The following is a 22,413-nucleotide window of genomic DNA, read 5'->3' as shown; positions in this document are numbered from 1 at the left end:
GCTCAAGGCAAACTGCACATCACAACAGCCTTTGAACATCAGCACAGCAAGGTACCTGGACAGCTCAAGGAGAAGATTAGTTTCTTGCTAGAAGCTAAGAAGTTCAGCTGCACTACACAGCAGCTACTAAAACAGCAAGTTACACTAAAATGCAAGAATGCAATGCATGATGAGTATGCTAGAATGAAACAATATGCAAAAGAGTATGCAATGATGCAAATGAACTAACATGCAAAAACAGCCAAGAAAAATTCAACACAACACAACCAAGTCCCCGGCAGCGGCGCCAAAAACTTGGTAGGCTCTTAAAGATGTACAGAAATAAGAGTAAGAGGATGCCTACAGTGATACCTGCAAGTGCACAGGGTCAGTTGTAGCTTGTGTGCAAGAACAGGGTCATTCCACAGGGACTTGGGAGTGTGCAATGAAGTTACACTATGCTGATAATTGATGCAAAACTAAATGCAAGGTCACAAGGCTGCAGTGACAGTGAAACAGAGATGGTAAAAATCTAACCAAGGCTATGAGCCAAGGGCAGGGAAGGCAGTGCACTGATTTCAGTGCACAACAAGATGTGAAGTGCAAAAGCTAAATAAAACAGCAAGGAAAACTCAACTGAGCAATAAGAATAACAGAATTAGAGTTGCAAGTGACTGTAAAAACAAATTGTGGGCTAAGCTACGGCTTTGAATCCACCCTTGTGACCGAGCCAAATAATGTAGTTCTAGGTTGAATCCCTAATGGAACTAAGTGACAGTTAAGGCCAACTTAAGATCCTAAGCATACAAAAAGGGAATAGTAAGATAATCAGCTTGCTCAACTGATGTGCTCCTAGTATTGACTGTCTTTTGACAGTACAATCAATCACAAGCACTAGTGAGCACTGATTTCTCCCATTGCTCAATCAATTCAGTGAACTAAGGCTTCTAACCTAACATTCCACTACCTAACAGTCCACTAAAGCTTCATCTGAGCCTCAGCTAGTGAGACTTAGCTCATGACTAACATGCTAACAAAAACATACATCATACAAGATAATTGAAACATGAATTCAAATATTGAACATAAACAGAGCATTGAACTACAACCCTTGAGACACTGGCTATTCCAGTGCTCTTGGGTGACACACTGGCTAGTCCAGGCATAGTTAAAATTACACCCCAAGCACTCAATTTAAACATGCAAGCATAATCCCCAAAATTCCCAAAAATTAGGGTTTCACCAAAAGTGAAATTAAAACTCACCAACTCTCTGAAAATTGATTCTGACTTCGACCCATTCTTCCCCTTGGTCCTTTGCTCCATTCCCATGTGTCAATTGCTACTCTAGACTCGCCTAATCGATTGATTTTTCTTCTAGGGTTTCAAAGAAAGGTGAGAAGAAATATCAATCAAATAGGGGGCTAGAAAGAGGGGGTGATGATGTTCGAGCAGGTGGAGTTGGTGGTTTGGTTGATTTGAGAGGAGATGGTGGTGGTTGAGGTGGTGGTTATGGTGATGGCGGACATGGGTTTTCTCTGCAGCGGAGTGGAGGAGAAGATGGATTCGATGGAGAATAGGAGAAGGGGTTGTTTGGTGCGGGGTATAGGGTTAGGTTGTTCGAGTGTGAGGCGGGCTCATCAGATTTCGATGTTAGGCGAGTGATAGGCGTTTGATCGATACATCTGAAATGCATCCAACGATAAGATGGAACATAGCCTTCAGCGACCGTCGGATGAAGAGATACAACGAAACTAACGGCGTGAGATGAGTGTTAGTTGTGCTGTAGTGTTGGTCAGGAATTTCAGACTTTGATGCACGAAGAGGAGGCGACCGTTGGATGATGATATGGATCCAATCTGACGGCTACATGAGAAGTGGGTTATGGATTTGGGTTTTGGTTTGGGAGATAAGTTGGGCTTGGGATAATTCTGAGCCCATTTCTTCTTTAAGAACAATTTCTTCCTCTTCAAGCCCACTTCTAGCCTTTTGGTCTTGTGCACAACATTCTTCGCGGCTTCCTTGTGTAATTCCTCCCGGCTTTTCACCACTTTTCTGCTCCGCAACTCATCTAGTCTTTATTTACAACCTAGAAATACAAAATTAATTAATAAAAATATTTATTCTTGAAAACAATGAAAATACAGAATATGGGATAAAATGTAGAATTAATGCACAAAAGATGAGTTAAATGCCAAGAAAAATATATAGAAATATGCACTTTTTAGCACTCATCAGTCTTCAACTGATTCCTCCTTTTTCTGGGGATCAACAACTTCCATGGTTTGAATATACCTGGTCTTCAACTGATTCCTCCTTTTTTCCGGGGATCAGTAACTTCCAGGGTTTGAATGTACCTGGTCTTTAACTGATTCCTCATTTTTCTGGGGATCAGTAACTTCCAGGGTTTGAATGTTTACCTGTTCTTTAGAAGCTAACAAATCAGGTTAATAGCTTCCAGTGGGCTTAGACATCAATCCATGAACCAAACAAATGTCTTATTTGGGCTGAAAAGTTGTTAAGCCCACTCAATATGAATGAGTTGAAGAGTTTTTTAGCCCACATAATGTTAATGGTCCAAATAATAGTCATGGCTATGCTACCAAAGGATAAATCTTTTACCGCGATAACCCTCGCTGTTTCTAGCGCCAAACTGTAACCGCTAAAAACCCGATTGACGGATCTAGCCGGGTTTGCGGTACGCATCATCGAAATGGGTATTGAGGATTAGTCGTCCTCAAGTACATAATCGATTTCTACTTACACACATCATGATAATCAAAATAAAGATGTAGGAAATGTAAGTGCTGAATAAGTAAATGACACAGGTAGATTTATGTGGTTCAACTATAGCCTACATCCTTTGCTTGGGTGTTACAATGTTTTATGAACTGATGAAATAAAGATGATACAAGTGTGTGGTACCTCTCCTTTTTTTTTTCTTGAAGAGATCCACTTTTACCCACAACCTTTCATTCACTCATTCATATGAGGAGTGTGTCACACGAGAGACACTAACATTTTTTATTTTTCCTGAAGCATGAAATAAAGGAACATGATCAGGTGCTCGAGGAAAAATCACTTAAAGAGACACACGAGGATAAAGATAAAAAAAAATATTCTCTCTGTTTTGGAAAAGAGATACTTTCATTTTTTCATTTTAGCCTAAAAATAGGCCAAATTTAAAAAAAATGAAAGTATCTCTTTTTCCAGAAACGGAAGGAGTATTTAACATGGTCCAAAAAAACGCTCCATCACCTAGTCACTCAATGGTAGAGTATATTTAGCATTTCAATCCAAAGCTGTTGTCAAGGGTATTAGTATTAGCTACCAATACTTGGACAGAGGGAAAGTGGAAACAATTTGAGCCTTCACCCTCTGCTATAACACACAATTATTCCTTCAATTTACAGGGAGTACATTTGGACTTCTTATAGCAAACTGCAATCAACCCAAAACCCAACCGACATAATCCCAATCAAGATACATACATTACACAATTATCGAGGCATATTCATGTGAACCATGGTATCTGAATTCGAACCATAGTGCCCTGAATCAACTGTATACATACTGTATTGCGCAGAGTTACCAGCTGCTGACCCGGTTACTGGAACACTATACAGGTCTGTCGGTTCGAACTGTGAGCTCAATTTCTTTTCGGGATTTCGTTGATGAGACCAAACTTGATTCGGTGCCCCTCTCAAACTTTCAAGCTCTGTTGTTACTTGTCTCACTGTTGGCCTGTCTTCACCGCTCGAGCTAAGGCACCTTTTTGCAAGTTCCGCTACTGCAATGACTTGTTTTGGAGTCCCCTCATTGAGTACTCGAGCATCAAGAAGTTCAAACAATTTATTTTCTTCCACGAACGAAATGAAGTAAGGGCCAAGACTTCTTTGCTTTCCAGATCTCTCTTGAGAAATGGGCATTTGTGCCGTCAAGAGCTCTACAAGAACTACACCAAAGCTATAAACATCGCTCTTCTCTGTCAGTTGGCTTGTGTCGAAGTATTCTGGATCCAGATATCCTAAAGTCCCCAGTACCAGTGTGGATAATTCTGTTTGGTCCAAAGGAATCAACCTGGAAGCTCCAAAGTCCGCCACTTTTGCATTGTAATATTCATCTAAAAGTATGTTGGGAGACTTGACATCTCTATGAATAATGGGTATAGAAGCTGATGAGTGTGATAAAAGATTTTTTGGTGGTTGTAGTAATGATGATAAGGGGTATCGTTCAAACTCGAACTCGTGAAGGTAATGGATTTTTAGATTTAAAAATATATATACAAATATTGACAAATTGGTAGAGAGGTACTGGGACTAATGATTCGGCCAATCTTCATAACATAAGGCTTAATGATTTATTCTCAACAATAATAGCTCAAAACATATATGGACTCTTATTTTGCCAAAGTCGATTCTCAAAACATTGGTTGTAAATGTGAAGCATGGAACATCAAATCACCTAAGCTAAGCATGACCCATCTAATCAAATAACACCCAATTTAATCAAATCATATTTCAATTAATTTTTAATGCAAAAGTCTTAAAAAGAATTAATAAAATTACCCATTTATGAAGCTCGGCCTCCTCCGTCGCCCCAGTGTTGGGGTTTAACTCATCATAGTAAAAATGCTCTCAAAATATTTCATTGATGCTCAAAAGTGTTTTACAATGAAGAGAAATACAAGAAATTGATGTAAAACAGAACTATGCGACCCACAGAAGACGTCCAGAATCAACGACAGAGCTGAGTTGCTGTTGTCGTTGAAGAACTACGACCCACAACCGACAGTCGATGTTGCTGTTGATAAACGACTGCTGCTGAGAGTCCGTTCTTCGTGTTCTTCAGGCGTGTTAATGGCAGCAGCAGCAGGTAACTTCTCTGCAACTCCTCCTGCGCCTCTCTGCTCGCCTCCAAACCTCCCCAAACTCTCGACAATCTTCTCTCACCTCTCTCCACCTCTTATATACTTCACAGCTCCAAATAACTCGCTTAAATCTGAGTTTATCTCCCCTTTTCCTTTCCCTCAAGTCTCGGTCTTCTCTTCAACTACAGGTCACGAATATCTGCTATTTTTCCTCTTCCTTACGCGCTGAGTTACTCTTAACTTTCCATATTGATGTGTATGAATATTAGGAGAATATTGACTGCACTTTCACACGTAACTTCCTTGATTATTTTCTCCAGAAAAGCCGATAATAACTCAACGTCCTGTTTACTTCCAAACTCGGCTCCTAGCCAAATTTGATACCGTCCAGCAACCTCACCAGGCCTGTTTAGTTAATTATAGCCCATTCGTAACAAATCCAGCAATTGAATCTACTTCTAATTCGTCCATAAAATCGAACCCTAATATCAGTTCCGCTGCAAAGTCCTTTCCCGCCAAAATTCTGTTTTAAACGTGAAAAAGGGTGTCCCCCTATCCAGCTCCGGTGTCCCTTTAGCAGCTGCCTGGAAATGGGTCACCCCTTAGTAATTAGGTTACCCCTTATCCAAAATTGAGGGTCCGTATAGTGATTTTCTCCCACGAGCGCAAAAACCATTTTTTTAGCCAATTTCGCCGCAAAAGCTTATTTCTCCAGAAATACCTACAGGGACATAAAAAACCATAATAAGTACAAAAATGGGTACTAACACAATATACAATTGGGCTATATTAGACACATAAATGTGTCTATCAGAGTGTAAATAAGCAAGTGCACCAGCAGTTTCAATAGCAATCCTCAAACGGCTTTCCCACGAAATTGAAGGCCCTCCATTGTTGGAATGAATATGTTGGAAGAGTGTGCCGTTAGAAACGTATTCATAGACCAGCAATGGAGCTTCAGTTTCTAAACAACATCCCAAGAGCTTCACCACATTTCAATGGTTAATCTGAGTTAAAATAACAACTTCATTTATAAATTGCTCGATTTGACTCTGATCCACTATTTTGGACTTCTTAATAGCCACTATCCGACCATCGGACAAGGTTCCTTTGTAAACTGTTCCGTAGCCTCCTTTCCCCAGGATCAGTCTCTCATCATAATTACTGGTTGCTAATTTTAGCTCTTCTGCTGTGAAGATTTTTGAAGTCTCTACACCACCTTCATTTGATGATAACTGTTGTTTTAATAGCAACCCACCATTTTGTTGAAAAAATCTCTCTTTCAGTTGGATCAACTTTCTTTTTCTTATAATCAAGTATATCCAAGAACTTGCAATAATAAGAAACAATAGCCCTAACCCAATACCTGCATTAATAGTAGGATTTTATAAAATGTACTAGACTAATATAGTAAATTTTTGCTAACATAGGACTGATTGAAGCAAAAAACCCAAGTAAAAGTATGTTCAGTCCCTGCTGATATAATATATAACCATAATATGATGTAATTAGTAAGGAAAGCAGTACCAAGAGTAACTTTTATGATTGGAAATTGTTCTCGTTTGACAATAATGCTAGTGCAGCCTCGCCCGTCTTTCCTTCCATCGCCATGACTTCCTGCTGGACAAGTACAATTGAAGCTCCCATTGGTATTGATGCAGATACCTTCACAGGGACTGTTGTTTTGATCCTCACATTCATTGATGTCTATTGAGTCACACACAATAACGAACATGGGACTTGTTAGGTCTTACACAAAATCGCATTCCTCGGAAGACAAATACAGTAGGTTTTTATGCGGGAGTAATACTGACACTCAAATACAGCTAGTGAAACTCCAGGGAAGGACAGTTTAAGAAAATTAAGGTTATTGACTTTATGAACCACGAGTTAATCTGGGAGATATACAAACATACCTTGGCATCCAGGACTGAGATAAGGGTTCCCCTTGTAACCTTCAAAGCAAGTGCAATGATACCCAGAGTTGTTGGATGAATTGTTACAACGGCTGTTTTCTTGGCATGCAAAAGTGGTTGGATTTTGTTGTGCTTCTTCGCATGTCTTATTCCCTACTGCCCAATCAACAACAATCGGGATATCTTTGACTTCAGGTACTGCCAGAAGATATGATGCAGAGAACGTGTACTGCTCATATTCAGCCACGAAGGCGTAACTGCAAGGGTCAAAGGATAAAAAGGCTGTGCTAGTAGTATTTTCACCCCTTAACACCGATGTTTGATACTTTTGTATCCCCTTCGGAATGGTACTCTGGCAACATCCATTTCCATTACAAGACCCTTCTTGGACATCTTCCCTACTATTACATAATGATAAGCACTGGCTTGAGTAGGATTTTTGAAGCTGATCATACCCTATACTAAGCCCTGCAGACTTACACCCGATCACAAAAAATCTGTTCTTTGTGTCGGAGAATGTAAATGGGGTTGTAAACAAGCTCGAGGATACACTCGTTAAATTTTGTACCAAATCACCACCTATATCGTAACATACTCTAGCTACCAGGTTTGTTATGCGCATTTCGGTTTCTGATGTTCTTAATATTTCGATATTACCTGTTCCCATGAAGAGCTTGGGAGGGTCATAAGAAGCATTACAGTTGACGTTATAGCCATACCCAACTCCCCAAATGGAGCACCCACCTGCGCCTCGAGTATCATCCTCACCTCCAGGAGTTATGCCAAAAGGGTAAGGGATGCTAATATTGCCGCATTTGGCCTGGCAACCTGGCTTCGTTTCCCCTAATGCAGCAATGCACGATGCTAAAGTTAACCAGCAGGTGATCTGGATTAGTAAGAAAAGCTTTGGAAACATAATTTTAGATAGCTAAATGCTACTGTAATTACTTTTGCTAGATGGCTCTAAAAGAAGAGACCGGAGATGGATTAATCAATTGATCATTACCTCTTACATGGCATCTTTATCAATACTAACTTGCAATAAAATGGACAAAGAAGACTTTTAGTGGAGCTCCATAACTCACAATGCTAATGCAAACGTGACTGCCTGCCATATACCAAACTAATTAACGGCCAAAAGCTTGCAAAATTTGTTGAAGATTAAGAAAACAAAACAATTTCCTAGTTTCCTTGACAACACATTATATGTACAAATCCCATGATAACTAATCCAAGATATATTATATAAATAGATAGATGAAGATAACTACACCAATACTTTTCTTATTTTTTGCTCGATTCTCTGTGGTAGTATTATTAGGGTGTTTACTCTTATATGTGTGTCTAAATTCATCCCTGGCAAAACAGTCAAATGTACGTTAGAAAAGAGAGAGACAATTTAAGGAGCTTATGAAAAGAATGAGCATTGGAGAGAAATTACCCGAAACAGAAAAAGGCACTCGCTGGTCTTCTGGGTTCGACTGTATCCGGAAGTGAGTCGTCAACAACCTGCACAACAGAAAACACCAATAGCAATTCAATCATTTGTAAGTGGCAGGATTCTTTGTAAGAACCAAATTCTTTGTTATATGCCTATAGTTTTCATAATGATGGACTTTTTCACATCTTGTTGCCCAGATAATCAAAAACCAAATTGGCAGAAAGTGCATGAACTTCAACTGATACTAAAAGCGTGATTACTTAACCTGAAATTAGTTTAGCGTTGACAGCGATGAAGTTATTATCATTATTAAGAAATTCATTCTAATATTTGTGGCAAAATCATATCATTAACAAACAAGTGATATAAGTTTCCGCTTCAGAACCACGCATGGGATACAACACATGTCATGTGAACAAAATGTAGTTTTAGATCTACCGCAGAGAATATTATGAATGCAATTTCAAACAAAGACTTGAATCCTAGATAATGTTTCCAAATTTTGCGCTATTTTCTTCTCAAAATTGCTACGAGGACCACTGATATCACAACTACGGCCCCTAGTGACAGATGACAGTATAATTATATACAGCACACAGTGACTCTACCATGGTTAGTAAGACATAGCAAAAGTGTCATGTTCAGGAGAGTTACATTGGTGTTGTGGATAATGCCATCTCTATTGAAACAAAGTTCAAGGTTTTTAACAGTCCAAGCAGCTAAAGTTGTAATTTATCAGGTCTTTGACTATAATAACATAAATATCAGGAGGTTTCTGTCAGGATTAGGAATCCGATTGGGAAGCCCTGTGTTAATATTAGCCCCATCCCAACTACCTGGAACCCAAAAAGTTTCAATTTTAAGATGGTTGTGTCTCCACAGACAGCGCAGATTCTATCCCATTATATCGGATCCAAGGCTTTAGCTTCAAACATATATTGGGACCCAGAATCCTAGATAAGATATCCAACATAGATATGATTATAGCTTTACGAGATTGTACGTAATGAATGCACTTCCAAGTAAAGACTTGAATCTTAATTAGTGTACCAATGTTAAATACCTCACAATATAATCATAGACAATATCCCCCCTGAAAAAATATCAGAAAGAGCTTAAGAAGAATTTACCATGTTTGATTAAAAAGTTATGTCAATAATTTTTTCCATTACCTTAAAGCGTTTTTAGTCTTAAACACAAAATGGATATTCTGAATAAAATCCGCAGTTCAACACCTAATGTAGTGAGTTATCAAGTCTTGGACAATAATACAATCTAAGACAGTAAGTTTTGCAATCCACTTTGCGTTAAGGCGGATACAATTGTGAAGCCGTATTTAAATATTAAACTCATTACCAGTTAGCCAATGCCATGGTTTCAACTAATTGTTGAAACAAAAATTTTCATTAATTGTATAACAATCAAATTAGGGTTTGTAAAGGAATACCTCTTCACTGTCGTCTGAATCTGACTCATCTTCATCAGAAGCTTGTATGCTGTTGATGTAATGAGTCCTCCTTGCTTCTGCTTTAGCTTCATAAACACCTCTTTCCTATAATTACAGGAGGGGAAATAAAAAGGCGTATTATCGAGTTGAAACTTACGATTCTGAAATTAAAAATCCTTCTACCAGAAAATACTTACAGCAGGAGACATGGATCTCCATTTCTCTCCACCAGCTTTCCCTACAATGGCGAATGACTTGTAGTTAGGATGTTCATGCTTGAACGTTTCGCTGAATTCTTCCCTAAAAATAAAATAATCAACACACAAGTTAGAAAACACTAAGAAATATTTGGAAAAGAAAAAAAAAAGGGAAATGGAGGAGATTTACATGAAAATAAAAAAAAAACACTTGCAGGAAGTTCCAATGGAGCTGCCATTATCTCTCTGGTCTCTCTCTGTCTAGAGTCTGGAGTCTCTCACTCACATTGAAATTTGGGTTTAGTTTTCATGGCACGACTTGGCTATGGTGAGCGAGCTACTCGTACATGGTCTGAACTGAAAGGCGCCCTAGGCGCATGAGTCGTCCAAGGGACGCCTAGCTAATAAAACGCCCAAGGCGAAGAAATGTGAGCAACCTTTTTTCCATTTTCCTGGGCGCCTAGGCGAGGCGAAGGGCTTGGTGCCTCGCTTCGCCTAACACAACATAGGTCAGAAGTATAGTCCTGCAAATGGTTTTCAGCCTATCTTCCAGACGTAATTTAAAGTTTTGTAAAATCCGTAGGTTTTGTATGAATATATAAATTTGTGAAATGAACTTTCAAGATGATATAAGCACTTTTCCAGTAATCTACCATCTCTTTTTACATTCACCAAGTTTACATGGACATGAACTCACCATGAAATTCACAATTCGCAATATATATTGAAAAAAATATAACTCGATGATTATTACACTATCACCTAGGGATGTTCATTGAGCCTATCGAATTCGCACCGAAACTATATTGTTCAGAATCAGCTTCAGTAGTGGAAGAGAAAAGTGGGATGTGATACAGGTCAGTTGGCTCAGTTGGTAATACTGTTGTTGATTCAGGGTTCGGTTGACGAGTCCATATGCGTGCCCCTGCCAATCTCAGACTCTCTAGCTCTGTTGTTACTTGTTTCATTGTCGGTCTTTCTTCACCTTTCAACTTCAGACACCTGTTTGCGAGCTCAGCAACTGCAAGTACTTGTTCTGGCATCCCCTCGTTTACTACCCGTGCATCAAGAAGTGGGAGTAGATTGTCTTGTTCCATCAATGAAATGAAATGTTTAGCAAGATTCCTTTGCTCTTCTGATCTCTCTAAAGAAAGGGGTTTTTGTGCCGTTAATAGTTCTACAAGAACTACACCAAAGCTGTAAACATCACTCTTCTCAGTCAGTTGGCTTGTGTTGAAATATTCCGGATCCAGATATCCCAAGGTCCCGAGTACTAGTGTGGATAACTCTGTTTGGTCCATAGGAATCAACCTCGATGCTCCAAAATCAGCTACTTTTGCGGTGTAATTTTCGTCTAAATGTATGTTTGCAGACTTGACATCCCTATGAATGATGGGTATAGAAGCTGCGGAATGTAAATAAGCAAGTGCACCTGCAGTTTCGACCGCAATCCTCAAACGGCTTTCCCAGGAAATGGAAGGCAATCCACCGCTAGAGTGGATATGTTGGAAGAGGGTGCCATTGGAAACATATTCATAAACAAGCAAAGGAACTTCAGTTTCTAAACAACATCCCAGGAGCTTCACCACGTTCCGATGATTAATCCGAGTCAAAATAAAAACCTCATTTATAAATTGCTCAATTTGACTCCGATCAACTATTTTTGACTTCTTAATGGCGATTGTACGATTATCAGATAAGGTTCCCTTGTAAACGGTTCCATAGCCTCCTTGTCCAAGGATCAGATTCTCATTATAATTGTTGGTTGCTAACTTTAGCTCTTCTTCTGTAAAGATCTTGGAAGTCTCCACACCACCTTCATTAGATGATATTTGTTGTTTTAATAGCAAACCACCATTTTGCTGAAAGAATCTCTCTTTCAGTTTGATTAACTTTCTTTTCTTTGCAATCAAATATAACCAAGAACTTGCAACAATTATAAACAAGAATCCTAAACCAATACCTGCATTTACAACATGAGTTCAATGGTTATTTACTCGAGAAATTTCAAATACTTCATAGCTATAAGTTAGACCAGAGACTGAATTGAAGCAACCTTTGGCGTGTTTCTAATGCAGTTACATATGTAATTGTCAAAGGTGACTTACCAAGAGTAACCTTTAGTATTGTGAAGCGTTCTCTATAGACAGTATTGCTAGTGCAGCCTTTTCCATCTTTCCTACCGTCGTCAGAACTTCCTGTTGGACAACTACAATTATAGCTCCCGTTGGTATTTATGCAAATACCGTCACAGGGATTGTTGTCTTGATCCTCACACTCGTTCACATCTGTTGAGCATAAAAAACATGACACTTGGTTAACATCTGCTTTGCAACTCAAGGTTTTTGTCTCCATTATTCATTTATTTATGTATATACACAAACATACCTTGGCAGCCCGGACTAAGGTAGGGGTTTCCCATGTAACCTTCACGGCAAGTGCAACGATATCCCGGATTGTTGTCTGAATTGTTACAGTAGCTGTTCTCTTGGCAAGCATAAGTGGCTGAATTTTTTTGTGCTTCCTCACATGTCCTACTCCCTATCGCCCAATCAAGAACTTGGGGTATCTCTCTGACTTTACTATCAGCCTGAAGATCTGATGCAGAAAATGTATACTGCTCGTGATCAGCCAAGAAAGTGTAACTGCAAGGATTGAAAGATAAGATGGTTGTGTTGGCAATCCGAACCAACCCTAAACTAAAATTCTTAATCCCCTTTGGAATAGTACTTTGGCAACAACCGTTGCCATTGCAAGACCCTTCTTTAACGTCTTCCTTGCTACTACACATTGATACACACTGGCTTGAGTAGTTTTTGCCAAGATGATCCCACCCTAATAGTGCCCCACCTGAGTTGCACCCGATTGCAAATAACCTGTTTTTTGTGTTGGAGTACGTAAATGGAGTAGACTTCAAATTTGATGTGACCATCTGATTATTCTGATCATCCAACACCAAATCACCAGACATCTCGTAACATAATGTAGCTACCACGGTTTTTATGCGAATTTCAGTTTCTGATATACTTAATATTTCAAGATTACCTGTGCCAATTAAGGCCTTAGGAGGGACATAGGAAGTATTGCAGTTAATGTTATAGCCATAACCAACTCCATGAATGGAGCACCCTGCTGCTCCTCGATTATCATCATCACCTCCAACGGTTATCCCAAACGGGTATGGAATGCTAACATTCCCACATTTGGCTTGGCAACCTGGCTTTGATTCACCAAATGCAGCTACTAACGACGCTATCGATAACCAAAAAGAGATCAGCTGGATTAACAAGAGTTTTCCTGAAAACATAATTCAGAAGAATTAGTTTAAACATTCCAGCTAGCTAGTTCTGGAGGAAGAGATGAATCATTCACTAGATTAGTACCCATCTTATGTAACCTTATTGGAATATGTTGTTATGTTGACTTTATGAGACATGATGTAATCCTATAAGCCATGACTAAGTAAATGAATAAAAAATATCAGGCATCATCACCAACCTGTACAAGAGTTGAATAAATGAGAAACTACCAACTTGATGACAGAGTCGACTCATGCTGATGGGTGCTACTATTGTTCCGAACTCTCTATAATTAGTTGTTAGAGGGACATAGACAGGTCATTCAGATCCAGCTAAATGCACTACTTTCCCTCTATTGTAACATTTATTTTGTTTCTCTATGCATAAGTGACATGGGATAAATAAAATACCAATATCTTGCTTTTCAGAGCAGCTCATGTGCAAATAACAAATTTTAAGGATTTCAGAAACAAAAATACTATATTGAAGATAGTAAATACGGAATATATTGTAAATGCCTTCATGCACACCATGATACAAAATGCACATTTTACCCAGTTACAAACATCTGGACATGATATTCATCCCACATACAAGAATACATAAAGCCAAATATCCTTTACTTAACCACAGATGAAAAAAACCCCTAAACATATCCCCTGAAAGGATTGTTTGCCTATAAAGGTATCATTGTCTTACAATCCGTTGTACAAGTGCCAACTAGGAAGAAAAATTGGTGATGTAAGTAGTTCCTATTTTCCTTGTGCAATAGTCAATCAACTCAAGGAGGGAATCACAAGTACACAATAATACACAGATTCCATTTCCACAGAGACCACATCAAATTATGACCTAAGGATGTTCATAAATCTCAATCTACATTATCAGCTCTTCAACCATGTAAACATATATTTCTAATACAGTCAAATCGAGCTTCTGATTTGTTAGAGATGTCAATGAAAAACAACATTAACATTTCAAAAGACACAATACATACAGTACAGCTAAAGAGAAATTACCTGTCCAGTGGTCCGAACATGATAGCAAATAACATCCCCATCATTATAAACCAGCAGCCAATCAAATCTTTCCCTTGTTCCGATAATGGTGGTAACTGGTAATCAAAATACCCATGGACTAATTTCATATGACTACCAATTAGAGACAGAAAAGGTGATGAAGTCGTCATAGCTTACCAGTTGCGATTAACATCAAAATCTGTACTTTCCATAACAAGGAATTAGGAAAATAAAAATCACCCAAGCAAATTCTTCCATTGTAATTTGAGAATTGGTTAGGGTTACAGTATTTAAATACTATATGATTCATCCCATGGAAGCTAGCGAGATAGAGAGAGAGAGTGTGTTTAGGGGGAGAGTGAATAAGAAAGAAAAGATGGGAAATTTTCAATCTTTTTCCCTTCTGATTCACTTGATAACCAAGAGCCAGTTTTCTCGAATGATTTTGTTTTCTTTTTGCAACTAAACACAGTATATTCAGAAAAAAAACTCCATGTACATAAACATCCTCGTTTAATACAAGCCCGACATACGTGTGCAACCTCAACAGGACCAACACCGGATGATTGGCTACAACAAAAAAAAGGACTACACGCATACACATTTGATGCTGGTCAGTTGTAACAAACTATATTGGAAACAACGTTCGAGGGTACAATGGCTGCAAGAAGGCGACTCAAACACAACATTCTTCCATACGAAGACAACAATTCATAGGAGTATCAACCATATTACGCAGATCCAAGATGAACAGGGAAGATGGCACAACACCCGCAAACCATCCTGAAAGTGATTCAACAGTTCTTCGCAAAATCAATATGAAGCACCAGCAACAACCATAGACCTATCCCTGTTCAATTGTATATCAAATAGGCTAACTCCAAACCGATGCAGAGGCCTCATCCAGCCAGTCACGGAGGATGAAATTGAGAAGGTCGTACTCTGAATAGGAACGAACAAAGCTCCTGGGCTGGATGAGTTCACTAGTAAATTCTACACAACTTTCCGGCCTTCAATCAAACAACAAGTAATAGCAATGGTCCAACACTTCTTTGAACACTCGCAGATTGAACAACCATTTAATCACACAAACATCACCTTAATCCCAAAAAACCAAAACCCAACGAAACCAAACCATTTCAGACCAATTGGGTTGTGCAACGTGGCCTACAAAGTTATAGCAAAGGTTCTTGTTAACCGATTAAGACCTCTATTACAATTCATGATTAACCCATTCCAGAGTGCTTTTGTACCAAACAGAGCGATCCACGACAACACTGCCATTGCAACAGAACTGTTTCACACAATCAGAGCCACAACACCATCAAAAACACCAAAAATCGCTATGAAACTTGATATTCAAAAAGCATATGATAGTCTTGATTGGGGCTTCATCCGTCTCACACTTGAAAGAATGGGCTTTCCACAAACCTTCATCAAATACATCATGAACTGCATTACTTCGGTTACATACTCGATCAATTTCAACGGCTCGACACAAGGACTCATAAAACCAAAGCGTGGATTACGCCAAGGCGACCCCCTTTCCCCATACATTTTTATTATTTGTGCAGAAGTTCTCTCCACAAACTTGGGTGTGTTAGAACAAAGTGGATAGTTGAAAGGACTAAAAATTGCAAGGAATTCACCACCAATCTTGCACATGATGTACGCAGATGATCTCTTAATCACATGTGCAGAAGATACGAAATCATGTGACACTCTACATCAACTCCTTATACGGTATTCAACATCTGCTGGACAAATAATCAATAGAGATAAGTCATCGATCATCCACCACCCCAAACTACAGCCGTCTCTGGTACAACAACTCAAACTCTGTTTCAACATCAACACCACAACAACCCCACCGACATACCTAGGAATCCAATACAAGAATGGCAGGAACAACTCTACTAAGTTTGCAGAATTACTCAGCAGATTGGAACGCAAAGCAAAAGGCTGGATAACTAAATGTGTTAATCAAGCGGGAAGGGTAATTTTGATAAAGACAGTGTTGACCCCAACTGTGAACCATATAATGCAAGCACAACAACTCCCTACTACAGTGCACGAGAAGATAGATAGAATCACCAGAAACTTTCTCTGGGGACACGATAATCAAACAAAGAAGATGCACCCAATTGGTTGGGACACAGTCACAAAGCCATTATCACAGGGGGGTCTTGGTATCAGAAGAAGCAAAGAACATAATCAAGCATTGATGATGAAACGAGTTTGGCAATTACAACAATCTAAAAACATCAGTCTGGACCTCAATCTCCACTCCAAAATATTTCAAAACCAACCCAAATTCTCTACCATTCCCAAAACCTCAATCATCAGCCAGTCCACTTTGGAAAAGTTTAGCTAACATCTCTACTGTTTTGCAGGGTTTAGTCTTTTCACAGGTTGAAGATGGGAAAAATACAATGATCAACCAAAATTGGATCCCAAATTCATACCTTTGTCAATTCAAAACCATAACCACAACCTCCCATCAGATACTCCAGTTAGCTACTTCATTGAACCAACATCAAATACTTGGAACCACAACCTCATTTTCTCAAACTTCCCAATACCCACAGTACAAAAAATCATCAGTATTCACCTCCCCAAGAAACCAAAAGCTGACCAACTGATATGGCCATATTCAAAAACTGGCAGTTACACATCCAAAACTGGTTACAACAAATTAACCTCCCAAACAACAAATATCCCAACAAACCAAACCCAAAATCAACAACCTGTGGACTAAAATTCAACCTGAAAACTAAGTTGTCCACCGAAAATCAGACTTTTCTTGTGGAAAGTCACTCATCAAGGATTACCAACATTCCAACGACTCCATCGTTTTCACATAACACCAACAGATACATGCCCAACTTGCAACAATCAGGAAGAATCGGCACAACACCTACTTTTCGAATGCAACAACTCAAAGGAAACATGGCAACTAATACTCAATCATCTAGAAAAATCTACGACGACAAACAATTCTCATCAACAACAACACCATCATGCAGGAACACATCAGGATCTACAACAACAGCAAAGGCCACCGGCCTATAACAACCGCACATGCCCAGCCAACATACATGACATTTACATACTCAGAACCAGAAAGAGTATTACTCGGCTTCACAACATGGCACATATGTCTGGCCAGAAATGCAATAGTGTACAAACGGCAATGACAACATCCGATGCAAACTTTCCAAGTCATAATGGTGATGTATGAAGAGCATCAAAGAGCACAGAAATACATGGCACAGTATTTGGCTAATGGACCAACAGTCACAAGATTACAAAGGAAAAGAGCCACTACTTCAACGATCTACATATGATGGACTCCATCGGAAATAAATTGGATCAAGCTAAATACAGATGGAGCTTCCAAAGGTAACCCATGACCGGCAGGGGCAGGAATCATATGCAGAGATAGTGAAGGGAATCTACTGAAGGCAATGACGGCACCACTCGGGATAACAACATCGATCCAGGCGGAAACATGGGGTTTACTACTTGCGACAAGGATAACTACTCAACACCAACGACAGAGAATCTGGTTTGAAGTTGATTCGCAAGCACTGCTAAGTCTAATACAAAAACAGGAACCAACACCATGGTATCTAAACAATATGCTAGCAAAAATCAACTTACTCCTAAGTGAAATTCCAAACTACAAAATCACACACACTTGGAGAGAAACAAACCAAGCAGTTGATGGACTGGCAAATAAAGCAGTCTCCAACCAGAGTCAAAGCACAACAGCAACAACAAGCTGGGAATTCACATGCCCTTCCTTCATCCAAGACATTGTTTTTAATGATAGGATTGGCACAAAATACCCTAGAAATGTAACCTCAAGTTTCCTGTTTTAATAAATTGGTGAACCTTTCAAAAAAAAAATCCTCGTTTAATTGGGGGCCCCAAGAAACAATTAGGGGCCATGCACTAGAAGACAAAAAAAAGCTTACCAAAACTTAATTCAAAGGCACCCCTTAGCCAAATCTTTTTTAAATGGCTAAACACCCCTGGATGATTAGTGTTAATAGTTAATTAATTAGATTAGATTAAAATCAGGTTTTAGAGAAGAATTGAAAAAAAATTGGGTTTTTGTAAGTTGAGAAGAAGAAGAGTAGGTTTTAGAGGGAAAACTAGGGTTTGTAGAAATGAGTGATTCAAGTGGGGAAATGAACAACCCGAAGCTCAAAATAACCAGGTAAACTCCATATACTCTTCTAATGGTCTATATGTTGCTCAAAGTGGTCGAATCACAACTACCTGGTAACCACCCAGTGAAAGGGTCGTCAATATCGGGGGTCTAAACCGAAACGACTCTTAAAAGTCGTTATTGTATTGGCCTTAGCATTGACGACTCAAACCTGCAACTTTTCCAGGTTATTAAAAGTCATCAATGTTTATTTTATAGCATAACGACCCTAAGGAAGAGTCGTTATAGGGTTGTCTATATACATAGACGACTCTACAACCCAAAGACTCTATATAAATATACCCTTTAGAGTCGTCATTTGGTTATGTATAAACCCAAACGACTCTAACCTAGGCCATTAAATCTTAAAACCCAGAATTAGGGTCGTTATCTCCTACATCTTACACGATGACGATTTTTCATAAAGAAAAAAATGAAAAGTCGTTAGGGTATAAACCTATCGATATGACGACCCTATAACTGTAACTGCAATTTTTTGGTTGGAAAACCTAACTTCGGAAGTAACCCACCAAATTAAACGCAAACATGAATTAAATTTAGGGTTTTTAATTTCGAATCGACGATTACAACGATCAAATCGATTGAAGAAATTATTTTTCTTCAGGTGTCGTTAATGGTGAGAGACAGAGAAATGGGAATCGGGTGAGGGAGGGGAAGGGAGAGTTTTGGTTTTCTGAGTCGTTAGGCTTTTAGATGCAGGATTATTAGGTTTTAAGTTTTTATTATTAGGGAAAGAGTAAAATAGTACTCTCATCTATTTTTGGAATCCCGAATGATTTTTGGTGTGGGTATAAATTGGTAAGGCCCCTAATTGTTTTTTGGGGGCCCAATTAAACGAGGATAAACATTTTCATAGATGAGCAGAAAAAAGAAAAAGGATAGTTTTACTAAAGAAGGCGTTTAGAGTTAGAGACATCCTAGAATACTATAGATGACTACATTTGCACACTAATTCGCTGGGAAATTCGGCTTGTTATACAGCCAATCAAGGTTCATGAAATTGGACAATCATCTAGGGGTATTCATCGAGGCTATCGTATTTTCACCCAAACTACATCGCCCAGATTCAAACAAGGTGGAAGAGGCCAGTGGTATAGTATAGAGGTCTTGTGGCTCAGACGGTAAGCTTGTATTTGTTTCACGCTTTGTCTCAACCCCTCTCAAAGTTTCTAGCTCTTTTGTTACTTGTCCCATTGTTGGCCTTTGCTCCCCCTTTGAGTCAAGACATCTCTTTGCGAGCTCTGCAACTGCAAGAACTTGTTTTGGTGTCCCTTCATTTACTACCCGAGCCTCAAGAATTTGGAACAAATTGTCTCCTTCCATCGACGAAATGAAATACATAGCCAGACTTGACATTTCTTTGGATATGTTGGATAAAATGGCCTTTTTTGCTGTAAGGAGCTCTACAAGAAGAACACCAAAGCTATAAACATCACTCTTCTCTGTCAGTTGACCTGTAACAAAGTATTCCGGATCCAGATATCCAACTGTCCCCAGTACTCGAGTTGCCAGTTCTGTTTGGTCCAAAGGAATTAACCTTGATGCTCCAAAGTCTGCGACTTTTGCAGTGTATTTTTCATCTAAAAGTATGTTGGCAGACTTGACATCTCTGTGAATGATGGGTGTAGAAGCTGCAGAGTGCAAATACGCAAGTGCACCTGCAGTTTCTACAGCAATCCTCAAACGGCTTTCCCATGAAAGGGAAGTCATTCCGACGCTGGAGTGGATGTGTTCGAAAAGTGTGCCATTTGAAATATATTCGTAAACAAGCAAGGGAACTTCAGTTTCTAAACAACAACCCAGGAGCTTCACCACATTTCGATGATTAATCTGAGTTAAAATAACAACCTCATTGATAAATTCCGCTATTTGACTTGGATCAACCTTTTCAGACTTCTTAATGGCGACTATACGGTCACCCGGTAAGGTTCCCTTGTAAACGGTCCCAAAGCCTCCTCGTCCAAGGATCAGTTTATTATCGTAGTTGTTGGTTGCTAATTTTAGCTCTTCCGCTGTAAAAATCTTTGAATTCTCGACACCCCCTTCACTTGATGATAGTTGTTGTTTTAATAGCTCTCCCCCATTTTGCCGAAAGAATTTTTCTTTCAGTTTGATTGACTTTCTCTTCTTCATGATAAAGTATAACCAGCAACTCGCAACAATTATAGACAATAGTCCAAAACCAATTCCTGCATTCACAATATGAACTCAACTTAGCATATTTCACATACATAGACTAAACAAGAAACAAAGAAGAAATTAATCCAGAGAGGAGGCAGTACCAAGAGCAACTCTTAGAATTGGAAACTTTTCTTTCTTGACAATGCTGCTAGTGCAACCTCGCCCGTCTTTCCTCCCATCGCCTACACTTCCCGTGGGACAAGTACAATTGTAGCCGCCATTGGTGTTGATGCAAATCCCCTCACAAGGATTATTGTTTGGATCCTCACACTCGTCCACGTCTGTTGAGCACATAAGCATGCATGACACTTATTAGCTCTTCTGCAATTCAAGATTTTTTGTTTCTACAGTATATAAATTATCAAAACATGCAGCCACAAGGACATACCTTGGCATCCAGGTTTGAGATAGGGGTTGCCCTTGTAACCTTCAAGACAAGTACAACGATATCCCGGACTGTTGTCTGAATTTTGACAGTAGGTGTTCTCCTGGCAAGCATAAGTGTCTGAATCTTTTATTGCTTCTTCACATGTCTTATTCCCTAAAACCCAATCGAGAACGAAAGGTACGTCTCTTATTTTACTCTGATCATCCAGAAGATAAGATGCATTGAAGGTGAACTGCTCATAATCAGCTAGGAATGCGTAGCTGCAAGGATTGAAAGACAAATAGGTGGTGTTACTTCTAACCACTCCTGTTTTAGATATCTGCATCCCCTTCGAAATGGCGCTCTGGCAACACCCATTGCCATTGCATAACCCTTCTTTCACTTGTTCCCTAGAGTTACAATTTGACACACACTGGGTTGTTTGAGTTGCCTGATATTGTTCATCAAGAACTTGAATAATCCCACCAGACCAGCACCCAACAACAAAAAATCTGTTCTTTGTGTTGGAGAACGTAAACGCAGTAGAAAGAAAATCCCTTGTGACTATTTGTTGTTCTAACACCGCATCACCTGACATATTGTAACATAATGCTGATGGATCGTTCTTGACGCGAACTTCAGTTTCTGATATACTTGATATCTCAAAGGGACCTGTGCCAATAAATGGCCTGGGAGGATCATAAGATGTATCACAGTTAATGTTGTATCCAAACCCAAATCCATTTATGGAGCAACCTCCTGCACCTTCATCCTTACCTCCAACAGTTGTACCAAAAGGGTAAGGAATACTGATATTACCGCATTTTGCTTGGCAACCTGGCTTTGTCACAAAAAAAGCAGAAACTACAACAGATGTTGATACTACTAGCCAGAGAGAGAGCTGGATTAATAACATCTGTTGCAGGAACATAATTTCAACAAGATAAGGAATTTTTAACTGCTTGCGATATAGCTAGGTAGTTCAAGAAATATAGATGGAATGGTTAATCAATAAGTAGAATCTAACAGATATATCATCTTGGTTTTGACTCTTTCATAGCGGGACAGAATTATTCAATGTCATCCAGGAGACTTGGGGAGATGCCATGCAAGCTCATGACCAAGTAAATACCAAATGAAAATTATGCAACTTGCATTCATGGACTTTAAGGGAACGTCCTCAATATGACCAAGTAAAATGCCTAAAGAGAGATCAATTTTCAATACCAAGTTGCAGAGAAATGGTTAAACAAAACTATCTATGTCATTCTTGTTATATAATTCTTGGATTGTACGTAATTAGAACAATGGATGATTTGTTTAGTCTTGTATGACGGAGTCAGCTGTTGCTTACAAAATATTTGTCTCTTCTCTGAATGTGACATGTATATGTCTGTTGACAGTATCTAGATGCATATATTAAATAAGGTTTTTATGATCCTATCAGAAGAGTAATGAAGA

At 39.0% G+C, this 22,413-nt stretch overlaps 1 protein-coding gene and 1 pseudogene across 1 annotated transcript; both read right to left on the bottom strand.

Moving 5' to 3' along the window:
- Window positions 1-3,478: 3,478 nt before the first annotated feature.
- Window positions 3,479-12,958, bottom strand: LOC113291619 (annotated as a pseudogene).
- A 6,309-nt stretch (window positions 12,959-19,267) lies between these two features.
- On the bottom strand, window positions 19,268-21,933 carry LOC113286273 (putative wall-associated receptor kinase-like 16). Its single transcript, XM_026534936.1, has 3 exons — window positions 20,974-21,933; window positions 20,687-20,866; window positions 19,268-20,593 (listed from the first exon to the last, which is right to left on the bottom strand). Exons 1-3 carry the CDS (start codon window positions 21,881-21,883, stop codon window positions 19,413-19,415), a joined length of 2,271 nt encoding a protein of 756 aa, XP_026390721.1. The 5' UTR covers window positions 21,884-21,933; the 3' UTR covers window positions 19,268-19,412.
- Window positions 21,934-22,413: the final 480 nt, after the last annotated feature.

This window comes from Papaver somniferum, chromosome 6, assembly GCF_003573695.1.
Source record: "Papaver somniferum cultivar HN1 chromosome 6, ASM357369v1, whole genome shotgun sequence".
Lineage (NCBI taxonomy): Eukaryota > Viridiplantae > Streptophyta > Magnoliopsida > Ranunculales > Papaveraceae > Papaver > Papaver somniferum.
This window is presented reverse-complemented; position numbering and strand designations above follow the sequence as displayed.

What these genes read in the sequence shown, in the direction of transcription:
- LOC113286273 (XM_026534936.1), bottom strand. Translation starts at nt 21,883, where the DNA reads ATGTTCCTGCAACAGATGTTATTAATCCAGCTCTCTCTCTGGCTAGTA. An exon ending in TCTCAAACCTGGATGCCAAG is followed by an intron (nt 20,867 to 20,973) that starts GTATGTCCTTGT and finishes TGTGCTCAACAG; the next exon opens with ACGTGGACGAGTGTGAGGAT. An exon ending in AATTCTAAGAGTTGCTCTTG is followed by an intron (nt 20,594 to 20,686) that starts GTACTGCCTCCT and finishes TTGTGAATGCAG; the next exon opens with GAATTGGTTTTGGACTATTG.